The sequence below is a fragment of the Sus scrofa genome, chromosome 7 (assembly GCF_054392235.1).
Source record: "Sus scrofa isolate SSC_HxYL_T2T_F1_AM1 chromosome 7, Sscrofa_HxYL_maternal_Yorkshire_Landrace_v2.0, whole genome shotgun sequence".
NCBI classification, from domain to species: Eukaryota; Metazoa; Chordata; class Mammalia; order Artiodactyla; family Suidae; genus Sus; species Sus scrofa.
In genome coordinates, this window is record NC_139389.1 from 60,459,459 (window position 1) to 60,475,972 (window position 16,514).

The 16,514-nt window shown below is 42.6% G+C and overlaps 1 protein-coding gene across 2 annotated transcripts in view; it reads left to right on the forward strand.

Moving 5' to 3' along the window:
• Nucleotides 1–3,470: 3,470 nt before the first annotated feature.
• The window catches only part of BTBD1 (BTB domain containing 1), a 49,261-nt gene continuing 36,217 nt past the window's right edge, over nt 3,471–16,514 (forward strand). For both annotated transcript variants that reach the window (XR_014810411.1, XM_001929165.6), the window contains exons 1-2: nt 3,471–3,952; nt 15,506–15,662. Coding sequence is in view for 1 of the 2 variants with exons in the window: in XM_001929165.6 (XP_001929200.1) it covers nt 3,546–3,952; nt 15,506–15,662 (564 nt within the window). In the remaining variant the exon portion in view is untranslated. The remainder of the gene's footprint in view (nt 3,953–15,505; nt 15,663–16,514) is intronic.

Consider the following 16,514-nt stretch of genomic DNA (forward strand, 5'->3'; position numbering starts at 1 on the left):
TCAGGCCCCGCCAGATGCCTCTGCGTGGAGAGGACCGAGCCTTCCCCACCCAGCCCTGCCCACATGACAGATTCATGAAAAAAACAAATCATTAAGCTGCTAAGTATGTTGTTTAATTTCCACAGTTTTGTGAATTTCCCAGTTTTCTTTTTGTTACTGATTTCCAACTTCATCTTTTTGTGGTCAGAGAAGACATGTCCCGTGTGCATGTGAGCAGAACACCTATTCTGCTGTTATTGGGTGGCGTGTTCTGTATCTGTCTGTTAGATCTAATTGGCTTACTGTGTTATGTAAGCCCTCTATTTCCTTACTTGTCTTCTGCCTGGTTGTTCTATCCATTATTGTGAATGGGATTTTGCTGTCTCCAGTTATTGTAGAACCATCTCTTTCTCCCTTCAGTCCTGTCAGTTTTTGCTTTATACGTTTTCAGCCATTATGTCTTCAAATATTCTCTCTGCCCCTTTCACTCTCTCTTCTCCTTCTAGGACTCCCACGTGCTGTCTGTTTGATGAGGGGCTATAGTTCTCTTAGGCTCTGTTTGCTTTTCTTCAATCTTTTTTTCCTTCCTGTTCTCTGCCAAGATAATTTCTACCGTCTTATCTTCCTATCGTCAAGATTCTTTTTTTTTCTGTTTGTTCAAATGTGCCTTTGAATTCTTCTAGTGAATTTTTCATTTCAGTTATTGTACTTTTCAGCTCCATAATTTCTTCTTGGTTTCTTTTCAGGCTTCCTGCCTCTTTACTGATACTTATGTTTTGTTTTCACATCGTTTTCTTGATTTCCTCCACATCTTTTTTTTTTTTTAAAGACTTTATTATTATTATCATTTTGCTTTTCAGGGCCGCAACCACAGCCTATGGAAGTTCCCAGGCTAGGGGTCAAATCAGAGCTACAGCTGCCGGCCTACACCACAGCCACAGCAATGCAGGATACCAGCCACACCTGCGACCTACACCACATCGCAAGGCAATGCCAGATCCTCAACCCACTGACCAAAGTCAAGGATCGAACCTGCATCCTCATGGATCCTAGTCAGATTTGTCAAATGCTGCACCACAAAGGGAACTCCCTATTTTTTTTTATTATAGTTGATTTACAATGTTCTGTCAATTTCTGCTGTACAGGAAAGTGACCCAGTTATATATATGTGTGTATATATACACATTCTTTTTCTCACATTATCCTCCACATCTTTCTTAAGTTCTTTGAGTATCTTTAAGATAGTAGTTTTAAAGTCTCTCTAGTATATCTGTCATTAGGTCTTTTTTAGAAACAGTTTCTGCTGATTTTGTTTTTTTTCCTTTGAATGGGTCAAACTTTCTTATTTCTTTGTATGCCTTGCAATTTTTTGGTTGTTGTTGAACACTAGACATTCAAATCTAGTAATGTGGCAACTGTGAAAATCAGATTCTCCTTCTCTCCCAGGGCTTGCTGTTTTTTGTTACTTTTGTTTTTCTGATTGTTGTAAGCTGTCTCTTCGCCAAGCATCAGCCTAAGGTGTCAACTTAAGATCTCCTCAGACCTTTTCTCAGCATTTCCCTGAGCATGGATAGTCACTTTCTAATTTTCCCCCTGTATGTGTTTGCTTTTAAATGTAGTGGCCTTTAATAGCTAGGTCCTCAAAGTGAAAAAGTGAAACATGAAGAGGGGGTTCTTTAAAATCCCCTGCAAGTCACTTCAGCTAAAACGTCTTGCAACTGAGAGAAGTACAACAATAGCCGCCCTCTCTTTGTCTGCACCTTTGTGTTCAGAAGAAGAAATCAGAGCTTAGATCTCCAGTAATTGGAGGATAGTGTCTTTTTGTGGACTGTATACGGTGTGTGCAAGCTTTCGGCTCCTACAGGGTGTGTGCAAACTGCTCTAGGAACATGTGTACTGCCATGTAGCTTGTGGAGAATGGGTAGCTGGTACTATGCAAAGAGCTGAAATTGACCAAAATCAACAGCAATTTACTGTCCAAGTCTTCAACAGATTCCAGAGTCCCAAAATTTGTACATCTAGCAGATTCTGCTAGTGGGATTGTTGTCTAGGTGGGGAGACAGATTCCGGGTGCATCCTACTCTGCCATTTTCCCAGAATCCTCTTCACTTATTTTTTGTCTTCAGTTTAGATAAAGTAGTGTTTTTTGGCTATGCTTTACCCTTGCGCTCAATGTTGACTGCATTCAATTTTTTTGTTTTTTATTTTATGGCCACCCAGGGCATATGGGTTTTCCTGGCCAAGGATCAGATCTGAGCCACAGTTGCTGCCTAAGCCACAGCTGTGGCAGCGCTGGATCCAACTCCTGGGATGGAATTTTCATCCCAGCGCTCCCAAGACACCACCGGCACCAATCCCATTGTACCACAGCGGGAACTCCTCTACAGGTTTTGATAATGCAATGTCTTCATATTTTTTGGCTATCAAATTACGATTTTTATTGCCCCATATCAGGTAACGCAGCCTATATGACATGTACTATTTTTGCTTTGGTGCATTTGAGGGTTTTTGTTGGTGGTGGTGGGTTTTTTTAAGATTTATTTTTTATTTTATTTTTATTTTTGTCTTTTTGCCTTTTCTAGGGCAGCTCCCACAGTTCATGGAGGTTCCCAGCTAGGGGTCCAATTGGAGCTGCAGCAGGCCTATGCCAGAGCCACAGCAACAGGGGATCCGAGCCGCGTCTGCGACCTACACCACGGCTCATAGCAAGGTCAGATCCTGAACCCACTTAGCGAGGCCAGGGATCAAACCCACAACCTCATGGTTCCTAGTTGGATTCGTTAACCACTGAGCCACGACGGGAACTAGTTATTTTTAAGATTCAAAATAAGGTCAGTTTTTGGTAATGGGTTAAAACCCAAAAAAAAAAAAAAAAAAAAAATCCATGAGTTCACAGCGATACTAAAAACTGAGCCAGAAGAGGAAGAAGGAGGAAAAGGGAAGGCTCTTCCTTACATAACACTATCTGTTAGATGTAGAGGGGTTTCGAGCTGTGCGAGCTGTGCTCCTGTATCGCTCCCGGGAGCAACGGCCCTCTGGAGTGGTGACCTGGACATTACTGGGGCGGGGTGGGGTGGGCGCAGGTAGAATCACGTCGTCCCCTCCCACATGCTTCCTTGTCCTCCGGCCCCTCCACTTCCAGGCAGAAAACCTTGAAGGAGAGCCTTGAAGAGGCGCTGAAGCTGGTGAAGAGGGGCCTGAGGAAAGGCAGAAGGCCTGCAGGTTCGAGGAGGCGCCTGCACAGACTGCCTCATTGCAGCCCGCAGAAGTCCCACGTCCAGGCGTGCGAGGTTCAGCCGCGCTTAGGACGCCCAGGGCTGCGCGGACGCCGCCTAGAGAACCGTCCCCTCCAGGCCCAGCGGGGGCGGTCGCGCGCGCCTCCGCCTCCCGGCCGAGCGGGGACGCGCGCTGAGCAGCTCGGGCGGGGTCGGCGGAGGCGCGCGGCCTCCGGAAGCGCCTTTCCCGGAAGGTGGCCAGGCGGCGCCGGCCTCGGGGGGGCGGCCTCGGCGATGGCGGCTGGGCGGCGGCAGCGCTCTCAGTAGCCCGTGGAGCCGCGCCGCTGGAGGATGGCCTCGCTTGGGCTGCCCGCTACGGGCGAGCAGGTCCCTGGGGCTGAGGCGGAGCCGGGCGGCTTGGGGCCGCCGCCGCCGCCGCCGCCATCCTCTCTGGGGCCCCTGCTACCCTTGCAGCGGGAGCCGCTGTACAACTGGCAGGCGACCAAGGCGTCGCTGAAGGAGCGCTTCGCCTTCCTCTTCAACTCGGAGTTGCTGAGCGATGTGCGCTTCGTGCTGGGCAAGGGCCGCGGCGGTGCCGCCGCCGCAGCCGGGGGTCCGCAGCGCATCCCCGCCCACCGCTTCGTACTGGCCGCCGGCAGCGCTGTGTTCGACGCCATGTTCAACGGCGGCATGGCCACCACTTCGGCCGAGATCGAGTTGCCCGACGTGGAGCCCGCCGCCTTCCTGGCGCTGCTGAGGTGAGCACTGGGCGACGGGCTGGCCTCCTGCTGGGCTCCGCGGTGACCTTGGGCAGGGCTCCCCCCAACCCCCGCCACAGGGCCTCAGTTTCCTCCCGAGCAGGTGATGCTAGGGAAGGTCAAGATTGAAATCTGTCATCTGGGACAGCTGCGGGCTTGTTAGAGTAAATGACAGTGTCTGCGGGCAATTAGCGTGCGTTTTGCGGTGGGAAGGCGCTTTCACGTTCCGGTAGCGGTAGTGGATTGTCGCCCAGGCTTGGGAATTAGAGAAGTTGTAAAGATAGAGGATGGGTCAGGTTTTCCTGATTGCTCATTGGCAGCGTTTTAGGGTTTTGCTGGGGGAGAGGGATAGTTGGAAAGTCTTGAAGGGAAAAACAAAACAAAACAAAAAAAAACCCACCTCTGACGCCTTTTTCATTAGTGTTAGTTGTCAAGATCCAGGACAGTGAATATCAAAACAAGTGACTTTGGCTTTACCTACATTGCGTTTCGCAGGCAAGGTCACATTTGCTTAAAAAGGAATCTCCCCATCGGTGTTAGAAGTTTCCTTTTTGATTATTTGAGGATAGAAGTTTGACCTCTGATTGATTTTATTTAATGGAGGAGAACTAATAGTTTGGCATTATTAGCTTTTATTCATAAACGTCCATTTAGGAAGGTATAGGTATTGTTTTCTACAATTTCACAAATGGAACTGAGGCCCAGAGAAGTCAGCTAACTTGACAAGGTAACAGAGCCAACTTATACCGGAGACCAGGTGTGTTTCATTCTATCAGGGTGGTTTTAGCAGCCTGAGCAGAATGTGTTATTAAAATAGCAGCCTTGGAGTTCCCTTGGGGCTCAGTGGGTTAAAGGTCCCGGGTTGTCACTGTTGTAGCTTGGGTTCCATCCCTGGCCGGGGAACTTCTTCATGCTGTGAGCCATGGCCAAGTAAAATAGAATAAAATAGCAGTCTTGGGTGGTACTGAGAGAAAAATCAGGTAGGTCAGTGGAACAGATAAATTCTCCAGGGTTCACAGCTCAATCAGGAAGATCAGTGAGATTGAGTACAAAATTAGCACAAGTAGAAAAAAAAGACTTAGATGCATTTAATAAATGGATGAAGAACAGGATAGATAACTTAGGGAAAGAAAAAAATATAATTAACCAACATTTAACCTCATTAGTAATTAAAGGAGCGCAAATTAAAAGGGAAGTACTTTTCTATGAAGCCCTCCAATAAGATAACATCTGAAGAGCGCTGACCAAGATGGTGGTAAAACAGTCTGGCCCTGTAGATTGTCTTCCCCACAGGTAGGAAGTATTCAAGAACTGAAAAAATATTCCACACAAAAATATTTAAGGCAAGAAGATTATTTATAGAAGTGAGGAAGTAGTCAAGCAGAAGGAGCGGTTAGATAAACAATGGTAGGTCCATCTGATGGCATGTAGTGCAGCTACTAAGTATGATACTTACGGAGACCAGGTAATAACATTGATGTGGAAAATGTGTATAATAAATAGCATTTGAAACTACTCACTATGATGAAAAACTCTGAAAAGAAACAAAGCAAATGTCTACCTAGAGAGAAGGATAGAAGGAAACATACCTAAAGGCTAACCATACCTAAAGGCTAAGTCATGTTGGAGTGGTAAAATAATAGTGACTTTTTTCTCTTTTCTCTTTGTTTCTCATACGTTCTGTAATTTAGTTCAGTTACATTTATAAAAGGGGGAGTACATAACTCAAAAGGTAGGGTCTAGGTCATTTTGGGGTTTTTGGGGGGTTGAAATTGACCCCAGAGGACTGGTTGTAGTTCGTTCAGGTTTTCTAGCCCAAAAGTATTTTAAATGATCTGTTGGTTCACCTGTATTGTCATCATCTGGAGTATTTGTTAAATTTGTAGATGTCTTCCTCCCTCCTTACAGTATTGTAATGTTTAGAGGTGAGATTTTGAGAGCTTATTTAATATTCTCCCAAAATAATGATACCAGCTAAATTTGAGAGCCACTGATCTAAAAATATTGTTGGGTATCTTTTTCCTTTAAAAAATATTGCAGGAGTTCCCGTCGTGGCTCAGTGGTTAATGAATCCGACTAGGAACCATGAGGTTGCGGCTTCGATCCCTGGCCTTGCTCAGTGGGTTAAGGATCCGGTGTTGCCGTGAACTGTGGTGTAGGTCGCAGATGCGGCTCGGATCCCACGTTGCTGTGGCTGTGGTGTAGGCCGGCAGCTACAGCTCTGATTAGACTCTTAGCCTGGGAACCTCCATATGCCCCAGGAGTGGCCCTAGAAAAAAAAGGGCAAAAAGACAAAAAAAAATAATAATAATAATAAAAAAATTTAAAATATTGCAATCACTAAGATGAGAATGTAGAGAGAAAATGCTGATTTCATACCTTTACCAAAGCTGTTAATCATTCGATCTTTTCCCAATAGAAAATAAGTGAATTAATTTGAGATGTTGAAATTTTCTTGTTTTTGGTGTAGTCGTGGTTATTTGTCCTTCTTCAGGTTCTAGCCATTGTTCTATTCTAAAAGTGTTAACTGGACTGATTTTTAAACGTAGGTTATTGGCTGGCTGTGAAACATGATGCTGTACTTACCTGTTTTTGAGTGACAAAAAGATATCTCGTAGTGCTTGCTGAGATGGAAAAGCAGGTTAGTTTGGGCATTCTTTCATTATGTTGACAACTTGAAGTAGTTGACTTTACTTAAAGGCTTTTGAACTTGAGTTTGAAGCACTTTAAGAAACTGCTCGTTTTGATCTGCCAGACCTTTAAGTGATGTTCTTCAGTTATTCATTTAGAAACACTGCCTCCCTTGTGCAGGGCACTGTTGGTTACTGCAGTGAACAAGGGAAAGTCCCTGCCCTCATGGAGTTTATAATCTAGGAAGGTGAAACAGATATAATGTCAAGTACTGATAGGTATTTTCAGGAAAAAAAAAAAAAAAAAAGATCAAGGGAAGGAGCATTCTAAGCAAGAAAAAAACATGTTTAAGGCCCTAAATTTATCCTGTTGGAGGAGATGCAAGAGTAAACCTGTGTGACCTGAGCAGTAGAGTAAGGGGGAAGGTAGTAGCAAGGTAGTTCAAAAGATAGGCGGGACAGGATCACACAAGGCCATGGAAGGACTTGAACTTCCTCTGGTGTATGGAGGGAAGCCTTTGGAGAGTTTTGAAGGGGGCAGTGATACCTGATTTACATTTAAAACTCATTCTGGTGGTCGTTTGGAGATTAGACTGTGGAAGGAGTGAAATGGGCAGCAGGGAGTTGAATAAGAGGCTTTTGCAGTCATCCAGGCACACGCTGACAGTGGTGGTGATGGATGTGATGAGAAGTGGTGAAATTCTGGATAGATTTTGAAGGTGGAACCAAGAAGATTTATAAGACATCCTAGGAGGGACATAAAAGTAGACAGAAATATGAACCTGGAGTTTAGGGAACAACTTCTTGTTGAATGTAAATTTGAAAGTTAAGAGTAAATGGTTACTTAAACCATGAGACCAAATGGGATGACCTAGGAAGGGAGTGTAGATTGTGAAGAGAAAGAGATACAGGGATAGGTCCTGGGATCCTCCAGCAGGTGGAGATCTAGCTAGCGTAGGAGGAGGAGCATGGAATGAGACTAAGAGACAGCTGCCAGTAAGGAAAAGCAAGGAGCCCACAGGGTATCCTGAAAGTCAAGTTGAAGAAAGTAGCACAGCAAAGAGGCAGTTGTGAGTCTGTTAAGTGCTGCTGAGCGTTGGGTAAAATGAGAACACTGAACTGATTATTGCTTTAGACAAGGTGGAGGCTATTGGTAACCCTGGAAGGAATGATTTCAACCAAAGAATTAGAGTAGATTGGGGAGAAAATACGAGATGATGAGCTGGAGACCACCTAAGTATAAATAATCCCCTCATGGAGTTTTATTGCAAAGAGAACAGCGAAATGGAGCAGTGGCTGGAAGGAGGCATGGGATAACTATTCCTCAGGTTCTGTGTTTTCTCCTGTCAACCCATGGCACTACATACTCCCCCAGCTATATTGCCAGACTTATACTCAGCCCAAACCCAATTTCCAACTGGACACTTGCTAGAATGTCTGATACCTGTGCAGAGGGACATGTCAACAATAAAAAGCACTTAATGAGTGCTTGCTGTGTGCCACTTACCATTTCTGAGCACCTTGGGTGAATCCACTCTTCTTATGCCCTATCAGTCATTTTTTGCCACAGTAATGCTATTTAAGCCCCCAAACCTCAGGGGCTTTAAAAAAAAAAAAAACTTAATCTTCTTTTGAGTGTTCTTATTCTTTGGGTGAGTTGGGCTTTGATTTGGGTGAGCCTGGAGCTGTAGTTTGGTTCCACCTGTTTCTGATCCTCTTTGGGCCAATCTTGAGGCTTCTACCCCCTTCTCTTAATTTTTTCAGCATTGCTTCAGACAGACTACTGCCTTAGACTTAGCCCTTGCCATTCTTCGCCTTGTTAACAAAGTTATCTGTCAAATATCCAGATGTTATCACGTGATTCCCCTGAATCTCTTAATGACTTCATCTTACCAGATACACAAGACCTTTATGATTCAATATCTAGTCCCCTTCCTCTCCATCTACCCCAGCTCTTCTGATGGCCTTTTTCTTACTCTATGTATTTATTTATTGGTGGCACCTGAGACCAGGGATCAAACCCATGCCAGACCACAGCAGTGACAGTCCTAGGGCCTTAACCTGCTGAGCTTTCAGGGAACACCTCACCTTCTCTTGATACCTGCCTTCTAAAGCCTCCTTGCCTTTGTGGAGTTCCCGCTGTGGCACAGTAGGTTAAGAATCTGACTGCAGTGGCTTGGGTCACTACAGAGGCACAGGTTTGATCTCCAGCTCCAGGCAGTGGTTTAAAAGGATCTGGCTGTTGCTGCAGGTTGCAGCTGCAGCTCAGATTCAATCCCTGGCCCAAGAACTTCATATGCTATGAGTGTGGCCATAAAGTTAAAAAAAAAAAAAAAAAAAAAGCCTCCTGGGGTTTGTACTTCTTAGTCTTTTTGCCTAGAAGACTTCCACACTTAATTACTGTCCCTCAGATATACTTCCGGCTGTATCTTTTCTATGAAACATCACTAATTTCACCTGCCAGCACTTTTTCTGACAGATTTGCTCTCTGCCATATCTAATCCCTTGTAGCAAATTTGTATCTTTTGCTGTAGAACAAACCACTCCAACACTTAGCAGCTTAAACATGGTTTTATTATCATTCCAGTTGTGTGGGAGGTTCTTAAGAGAATATTCTTCAGGTCTCCCTTGCAGTCATAGTTTGATAGCAGTTGGGGCTGCTTCACCCCAAGGTTTGATTGAGATTCTGGAATGACTGAGCCTTTTTCTCTCTCTTAATGGCTTCCAGCAGGGTAGCTTGAGTTCTTGGATAGCGGCAGCCCGTGTCTCCTAAAAGGACAAAAGCAGAAGCTGCCAGGCATCCTCAAAGTGTAGGATGGCATAGCGTTTTACCACTTCTGGCAGTCCGTTTACCCGGACTGGCATAGTGTTTTACCACTTCTGTTGGTTAAAGGGAGTCAAACAGAACCAGGCCAGATTCATTACGGGACCTATGTAAGGGTATGGGTAATAGAAGGTGATTTTTCAGGGCCATCTTTACTGATTAGTTATCAAACCATGCTTAATGTGTAATGCTGTTATAATTATGACATTACTACTTAATCATTTTATTAACAAACCGTAGATTTGTATGGGCAGAACCTATTTCAGTGTCTATTATTGTATAAATGCCTCAATAAATGTTTTTGAGTAAAATGAATGAATCAGTAGTAATATACACTTTCTTGTACATGATCTTAGGATTTTTCTTTTCTTTTCCTTCTTTCTTTCTTTTTTTTTTTTTTTTTTTTTGGTCTTTAGGGCTGCACCCGCAGCATATGGAGGTTCCCAGGCTAGGGGTCGAATTAGAGCTATAGCCCCTGGCCTACACCACAGCCACAGCAACACCCGATCCGAGCCACATCTGTGACCTGCACCACAGCTCACAGCAATGCCAGATCCTTAATCCACTGAGCAAGTCCAGGGATTGAACCCATGTTCCTTATGGATGCTAGTCATATTCGTTTCTGCTGAGCCACAATGGGAACTCCTGCTGTTTCTAATTTAAAATGAAGTTTTCACCTTAGTCTTTTAACTTTTTAAATTAGATTACATGTAATCTAAGTTTTATCTTTTGGAAAGCCATAATCTTTGGGGAGAAAACAGATAGTCTGATGACCTGTAATTATTTCTCTGTTCTTGTCCTTAGAGGTAGGGTATCAGAGCTGAGATGTTCACTCTAAAATACAAAGTAGTGTGGTAATACTATATTTAAATTATATTTTGTAAACATTGGCTTACATTGTATGGTTTTTTATTAGATCAATTTTAGTAATTAAATAGAATGTAGAGAAAGCATGTAAGTAGGATGTGAACCAAGATGATTCTTGGATTTTTCCATTTGTTTGTTTTTTTGTTTTTTTAGGGCTGCTTTCATGGCATAAGGAAGTTCACAGACTAGGGGTTGAATGGGAGCAGCAGCTGCTGGCCTACACCATAGCTGCATCAACACAGGATCCAAGCCACATCAGCAACCTACCCCACGCAATGTTGGATCCTTAACCCACTGAGTGAGACCAGGGATGGAACCCATGTCCTCAGGGATATTAGTCAGATTCGTTATTGCTGAGCCACAAATGGGAACTCCGATTCTTGGATTTTTAAGAAGTGAAATGAAAGGAAATGAAAATGATTAGAAATGAAAATTATTTCCCTATCAATGTCAGACAGAAGCCTGTACTGAATTGACTAATCGACTAACATGTATTCATTAAAACTTAGCCAGGTGCCCACACTATGCCTGATGCTTTAGGAAAGATGTAGGAAAAAAAGTGTAAGAAACACAGTTCCCTTTTTTATTGAGTATAGTCAGTATTTATTTATAACTTGCTTTGCTCCAAAAAGAATGTAAAATGTCTGAGAAGAACAAGGGTAAAAAATGAAACAGAGCCAACACGAAGCTAATATAAAAATGCATGCCATATGTACCCTACAAACTTAATTTGGATCATTTTAGAAGCTGATGCAAAAGAGAAACCTGGCTAGTCAGTGTTTGTCAGATTAAAACAAATCAACTGCTTAGAAAATGCACAGCTCTATTTGATAATAAGATCAGTTAAAAGAAAAATTCCTGATGCGGGCCCTTCATAAAGAAGGCATTACTAAGATGAAAAGTATCCTCATATTTCCTGTTGTGGTTCAGTGGGTTAAGAACCGAGCGTTGTCTCTTTAAGGATGTAAGTTCGATCCCTAACCTTGCTCAGTGGTTTAAGGATCCGGTGTGGCTGAAGGTGTGGCCTAGGCCAGCAGCTACAGCTCCGATTTGACCCCTAGCCCAGGAACTTCCATAAGTCTCAGGTGTGACCACAAAAAGAAAAAAAAAAATGATTGGTATCCTCAGTCTACATCTTTAGATACAAATACAGATGTTTCTTAATATTCCTTGATTCGAGGGGCAGAGCTTCCTTGCCTGCCCACCCCACAAGAGTCCTATCCTAATAAATCTGCTTCTTGACTATCAAAAAAATATATTCCTTGATTCGAGCCAAAGGTATATTACCAAAGTATAATTTAATAAAAGCAATTTGAATGAGGTTGTGGTCCCATATAGGCTAAAAACACAGTTCTTTTGTTCCTGGAATGCCACCCTCTTTTCATCATTTAGATCTCAAGTAGAAAGTCTTCTTTTCATCATTTAGATCTCAAGTAGAAAGTCTTCTAGAAAGCTTTTCCAGATCTCCTTGAGAGCCCCCAGTTACAGATTCTTACAGAACCATGTACTTCAGCTTGGTGGAAGTGGTTTCTTTGAGTTTGAATCTACTCAAACACAAAGGCAAATGGTAGTAAAGACCCCACATTCCTGCTGTATACTTTGTGGTAATTTTTGCCTGGAAAAAAATTAAAACATATGTAAAGACTTCTTTCTATCTTGTCCTTGAAATAAAAACTTCATAGATTTCTAGCTTAAAAGGGAATAAACATGGTATTACCCTTTTCTCCCTCTTGGTTAAAGTGACCATAAAGAAATACAAAAGAGAATAAATTCATTACAGTGGAGAAGAAAAAGGGAGAAGGATTAGAAGCCAGTGCAGAAAAGGGGTAAAGCGATGGATGATCAAATGGAGTGTGGACAGGTCAGGAGCCCAGAATCCAGAGCTCTGAGGAACTGCAGTGGAGGTGGGAGCTGCCTTTCCTGGCTGAGCCCCAGCACCGTTCTAGGTTGAGAGCTGGTAGTGAGGAGGGTGAAAATAAGAAGGTAGAGCTAAAACATGGGCATTAATTTATATATCATCCCCTCAGCCAGCTCTTGTGACAGTGACAGGCTCTCTTTAAATAAACTGGACCAGCCACCTGCAGAAAACTGGGATGCAGTTTGGCTTAGAGACTCCAGGGTTAGTGTCATTGGGGTGGGGATGGGGTTCTCTGGCCTAAAGGCTGTCCTCCCACTCTGATGCCAGGTGCCAGTCAACAGGCCACCCCTGGGCACAGCTCCCAGCCAACCTTTCCATCTTGGAGAAGGTTTTAGCTGGAAAGCAGACCTTCTTACACAACAGGAAAGAAAACATACCAGCTGCTGGAATACTGAACTGGAGGTAATAATTAATCTTTTGACATATAAAGAATCTCAGAATATGAATGACAGAGCCTCAGAACAGCTGGTCCTCAAGGAAATAAGTACTTCAGGGAACAGAAAGGAACATTTAAAACTTGGAGACCTGAGAACGTTTTCACATCCATAAAACTAAGACATGTTGCTGTTGAGGGGGAAAAAAAAGGACACCCAAGAAAGAAGGAAGAATTCCTAGAAATTTAAACATGTGATTGCTGGGGAGAAAAATAGAAGGGCCAGAAGACAGTGGCAAGGACATCTTCTGAAATGCAGAGGAAATAATAGACTTTTTTAAAAAAATGAGACAATATAAAAAGAAATAGCTAACATTTACTGAGGCTAAGTATTTGTCAGGCATTATTCAGAATACTTTGTATATTGTAATATTAATCCTCACCAGCATTACGAAGTAGATACTGTTCTTCACATCTCTTTTCAGAGAGGAACACAATGATAATAATTTGTTTAAAATCACATAGCTAGCAAGTAATGGGACTGGCTCAAACCCAAGCTATCTCTTCCTGAGTCTGTGCAAATTAAAACAGCCCTCACCTGGCTGGCCTATTGGAGGCTCAGAAATGGTGTGTTATGGTAGACAGTGCTTGTGTTTCTTCAGCCTCTGTCTCCCCATCTTTAAAATGTAGTTAAATAAAATGTAGTGAACAGCACCTACCTTCCTTGTGGGAAGGATTAGATGAATAAGCATCTGTTAAGTGATAGATACTCAACAAATGTTCATTTTCTTTCTTTTTGTTTATCTCCTACCCCTACCTAGAAGGGAGTGTGCCTTCAGTGGTTTTTAAATTCCCTGTACTCATCACCAAGTGGCAAATAATATTAAGTGAGTTATTATGAGAGTGATAGAGATGGCTGGCTTGAGGGGGTTGGGGAAAACACTGTTTTACAACAGTGTAGGAGTTCCTGTCGTGGCTCAGTGGTTAGCAAATCTGACTAGGAACCATGAGGTTGCAGGTTTGATCCCTGGCCTTGCTCAGTGGGTTAAGGATCCAGTGTTGCCATGAGCTGTGGTGTAGGTCGCAGATGCGGCTCGGACCCCAAGTTGCTGTGGCTGTGGCATAGGCCAGCAGCTGAAGCTCCGATTAGACTCCTAGCCTGGGAAAGTCCATATGCTGCAGGAGTGGCCCTAGAAAAGGCAGAAAGACAAAAAGAAAAAGAAAAGAAAAGAAAACAGTGTAATCTTCAATGGAAGATTAAAACAACAAAATAATGCCATTTGCAGCAACATGGATGGAACCAGAGACTCTCATACTAAGTGAAGTCAGTCAGAAAGAGAAAGACAGATACCATATGATATCCCATATCTGGAATCTAATACACGGCACAAATGAACCTTTCCACAGAAAAGAAACTCATGGACTTGGAGAACAGACTTGTGCTTGCCAAGGGGGAGGGAGTGGGAGTGGGATGGACTGGGAATCTGCGATTAATAGATGGAAACTATTGCATTTGGAGTAGATAAACAAAAAGAGCCTGCTCTATAGCATAGGAAACTATATCTAGTTACTTGTGATGGAACATGATGGAGGATAAGGTGAGAAAAAGAATGTATATATATATGTGACTGGGTCACTTTGCTGTACAGTAGGAATTGACAGAACACTGTAAACCAACTATAATGGAAAAAATAAAAATCATTAAAAAAGAAAACAATATAATGTTGAAAAAACAGCAACCTTCACTTTGACCCGGAGATACTGGGGAGTATAAGAATGAACAGTATCCACTGGAGGTAGTTGTAAGGATGGTGATATTATTGAGGAATGTCAGCATTTGGTTAGAGGAAGAAGTTGGGGGGCAAGGGTAACAGGCCAGGGTTTCACCTTAGGCAGTGTTTATGGACATGGGAATAAAAGGAAAAATTGAAAAGTAGAAGGTAGAGACATCAACTAGAACTTCTTTCCTTATTCACTTCACTGTATAGTGTTCTGAAAGATGTTGAGGGCTTTTCTGAAACTCTTATGCTATGACTTGGGTCCTGGGAATATAAGTAGTTGCTGTAATAAGTGTTCTAAGTCTGTAATATTGCTAAAATGAAATACCAGTTATAATGCCTTATTTCTTCAGCACCCTCAGCTATTGTGAGTGTAGCTGAGAACTGAGCAGTAAGTGCAAGTGTCTCTGAGGAGCCACAAAGGAGGCCTGAAGTGGATATGCAGAAGCTTCAGTCTAGTTCAGCAAGAACTGCCTGGGCCTTCCCCGAATCCATACTCCTAGGAAGCAGATTTGTCCAGTGACCTAGAAGTGAGAAGCAGCCAACTAGAAGGAAGGTGATATTGATTTGATGGTATTTTAAGAGAAACTTGACCCTAAATACCCAAAAGCGCATAGCATATGGGGTCATTTCAGATATCATTAAACTGGTTTATTGCCAAAGCCACAGTATGCTAGTCTTCTTTGGTCATAATGTAAATTTTGGGGTAATAATGAAAAGTTAAAAGATATGCAGAATAAGACGACACCATTATCAGGAAATAAATGAATATTTTGGTATTTAGAGATAGGACCTTCAGCCATCTGTAGATTTGTTTAAGTAAACTTCCTTTGATGAAGAGAGACAAGTGAACCATTGTCATTCTAAGCTGCTGTGGGGTGCTAAAAGACTGCTTAACTTTGACTTAGAGACATGAAGATCTCATGATTTTCACTTGACTTTAGTTTCCATAAGCAGACAAACTACCTGCCTCTCAGGATTGAGTAAGAATAAAATGCCATGATGTATGTGCAAATGCCCTGTGGCCCTGGAAAATCTGATGCACATTTCAGGTTATTTTTCACTTTGCTTATTATCTTTTAAAATATTCTTCAGAGGTTTGACTCTGATTGATTACTTATCCAACACCTCTGATTATCTCTGCATTTCCAATTGCTTTCCAGATTTCTGTATTCAGATGAAGTTCAGATTGGCCCAGAAACAGTTATGACCACTCTTTATACTGCGAAGAAATATGCAGTCCCAGCCTTGGAAGCACATTGTGTGGAATTTCTCACCAAACATCTTAGGGCAGATAATGCCTTTATGTTACTTACTCAGGTAAGTAAATGCAGCTAAGGTATGATCATGAAGCTTTAAAAATTGGGTGTAACTATGTATGAATATTTCATGTTTCCTGGAAAATTAGTCCTAGATCATTATTTTAAAGAATATGAAATCTTATCATTCAGGGAAATATATCAGATGCATATAATTTTAGAATAGAAAAGCAAATTAGAGTTAACATATCACATAGGTAAAGAAACTGAAGTCGGGAGTTCCCGTCGTGGCGCAGTGGTTAACGAATCCGACTAGGAACCATGAGGTTGCGGGTTCGGTCCCTGCCCTTGCTCAGTGGGTTAACGATCCGGCGTTGCCGTGAGCTGTGGTGTAGGTTGCAGACGCGGCTCGGATCCCGCGTTGCTGTGGCTCTGGCGTAGGCTGGCGGCTACAGCTCCGATTAGACCCCTAGCCTGGGAACCTCCATATGCCGCGAGAGCGGCCCAAAGAAATAGCAAAAAGCCAAAAAAAAAAGAAACTGAAGCCTTATAGAAGTACTCTTATGACTCAGCTATATAGATATTTAGGATTGAAGTTGGGATTAGTATCTAGCATTGCTCCTGCTGTGACTGAGAGTATGATAGCATAAAATTTTCTGGATGTCTTTGTTCTCAATTTCTGTTAGATCTGAAATAAAGATTACATATGTCAAGTCTAAAAAGTAGTCTTCTGTCTATAAGCTTGCTGACCCACTTCAGAAGGAGTTAAAGAATATTGTTTCTCTGACATTTAAAAAAGTTTTCACTAAGAGTAGTATACATACACAAAAGCACATATATCCTAAGTGTATAGTCTGATGAATATTTACAAACTGAACACATCTGTGAACCATTAGCCAGTCCTTAGCATATA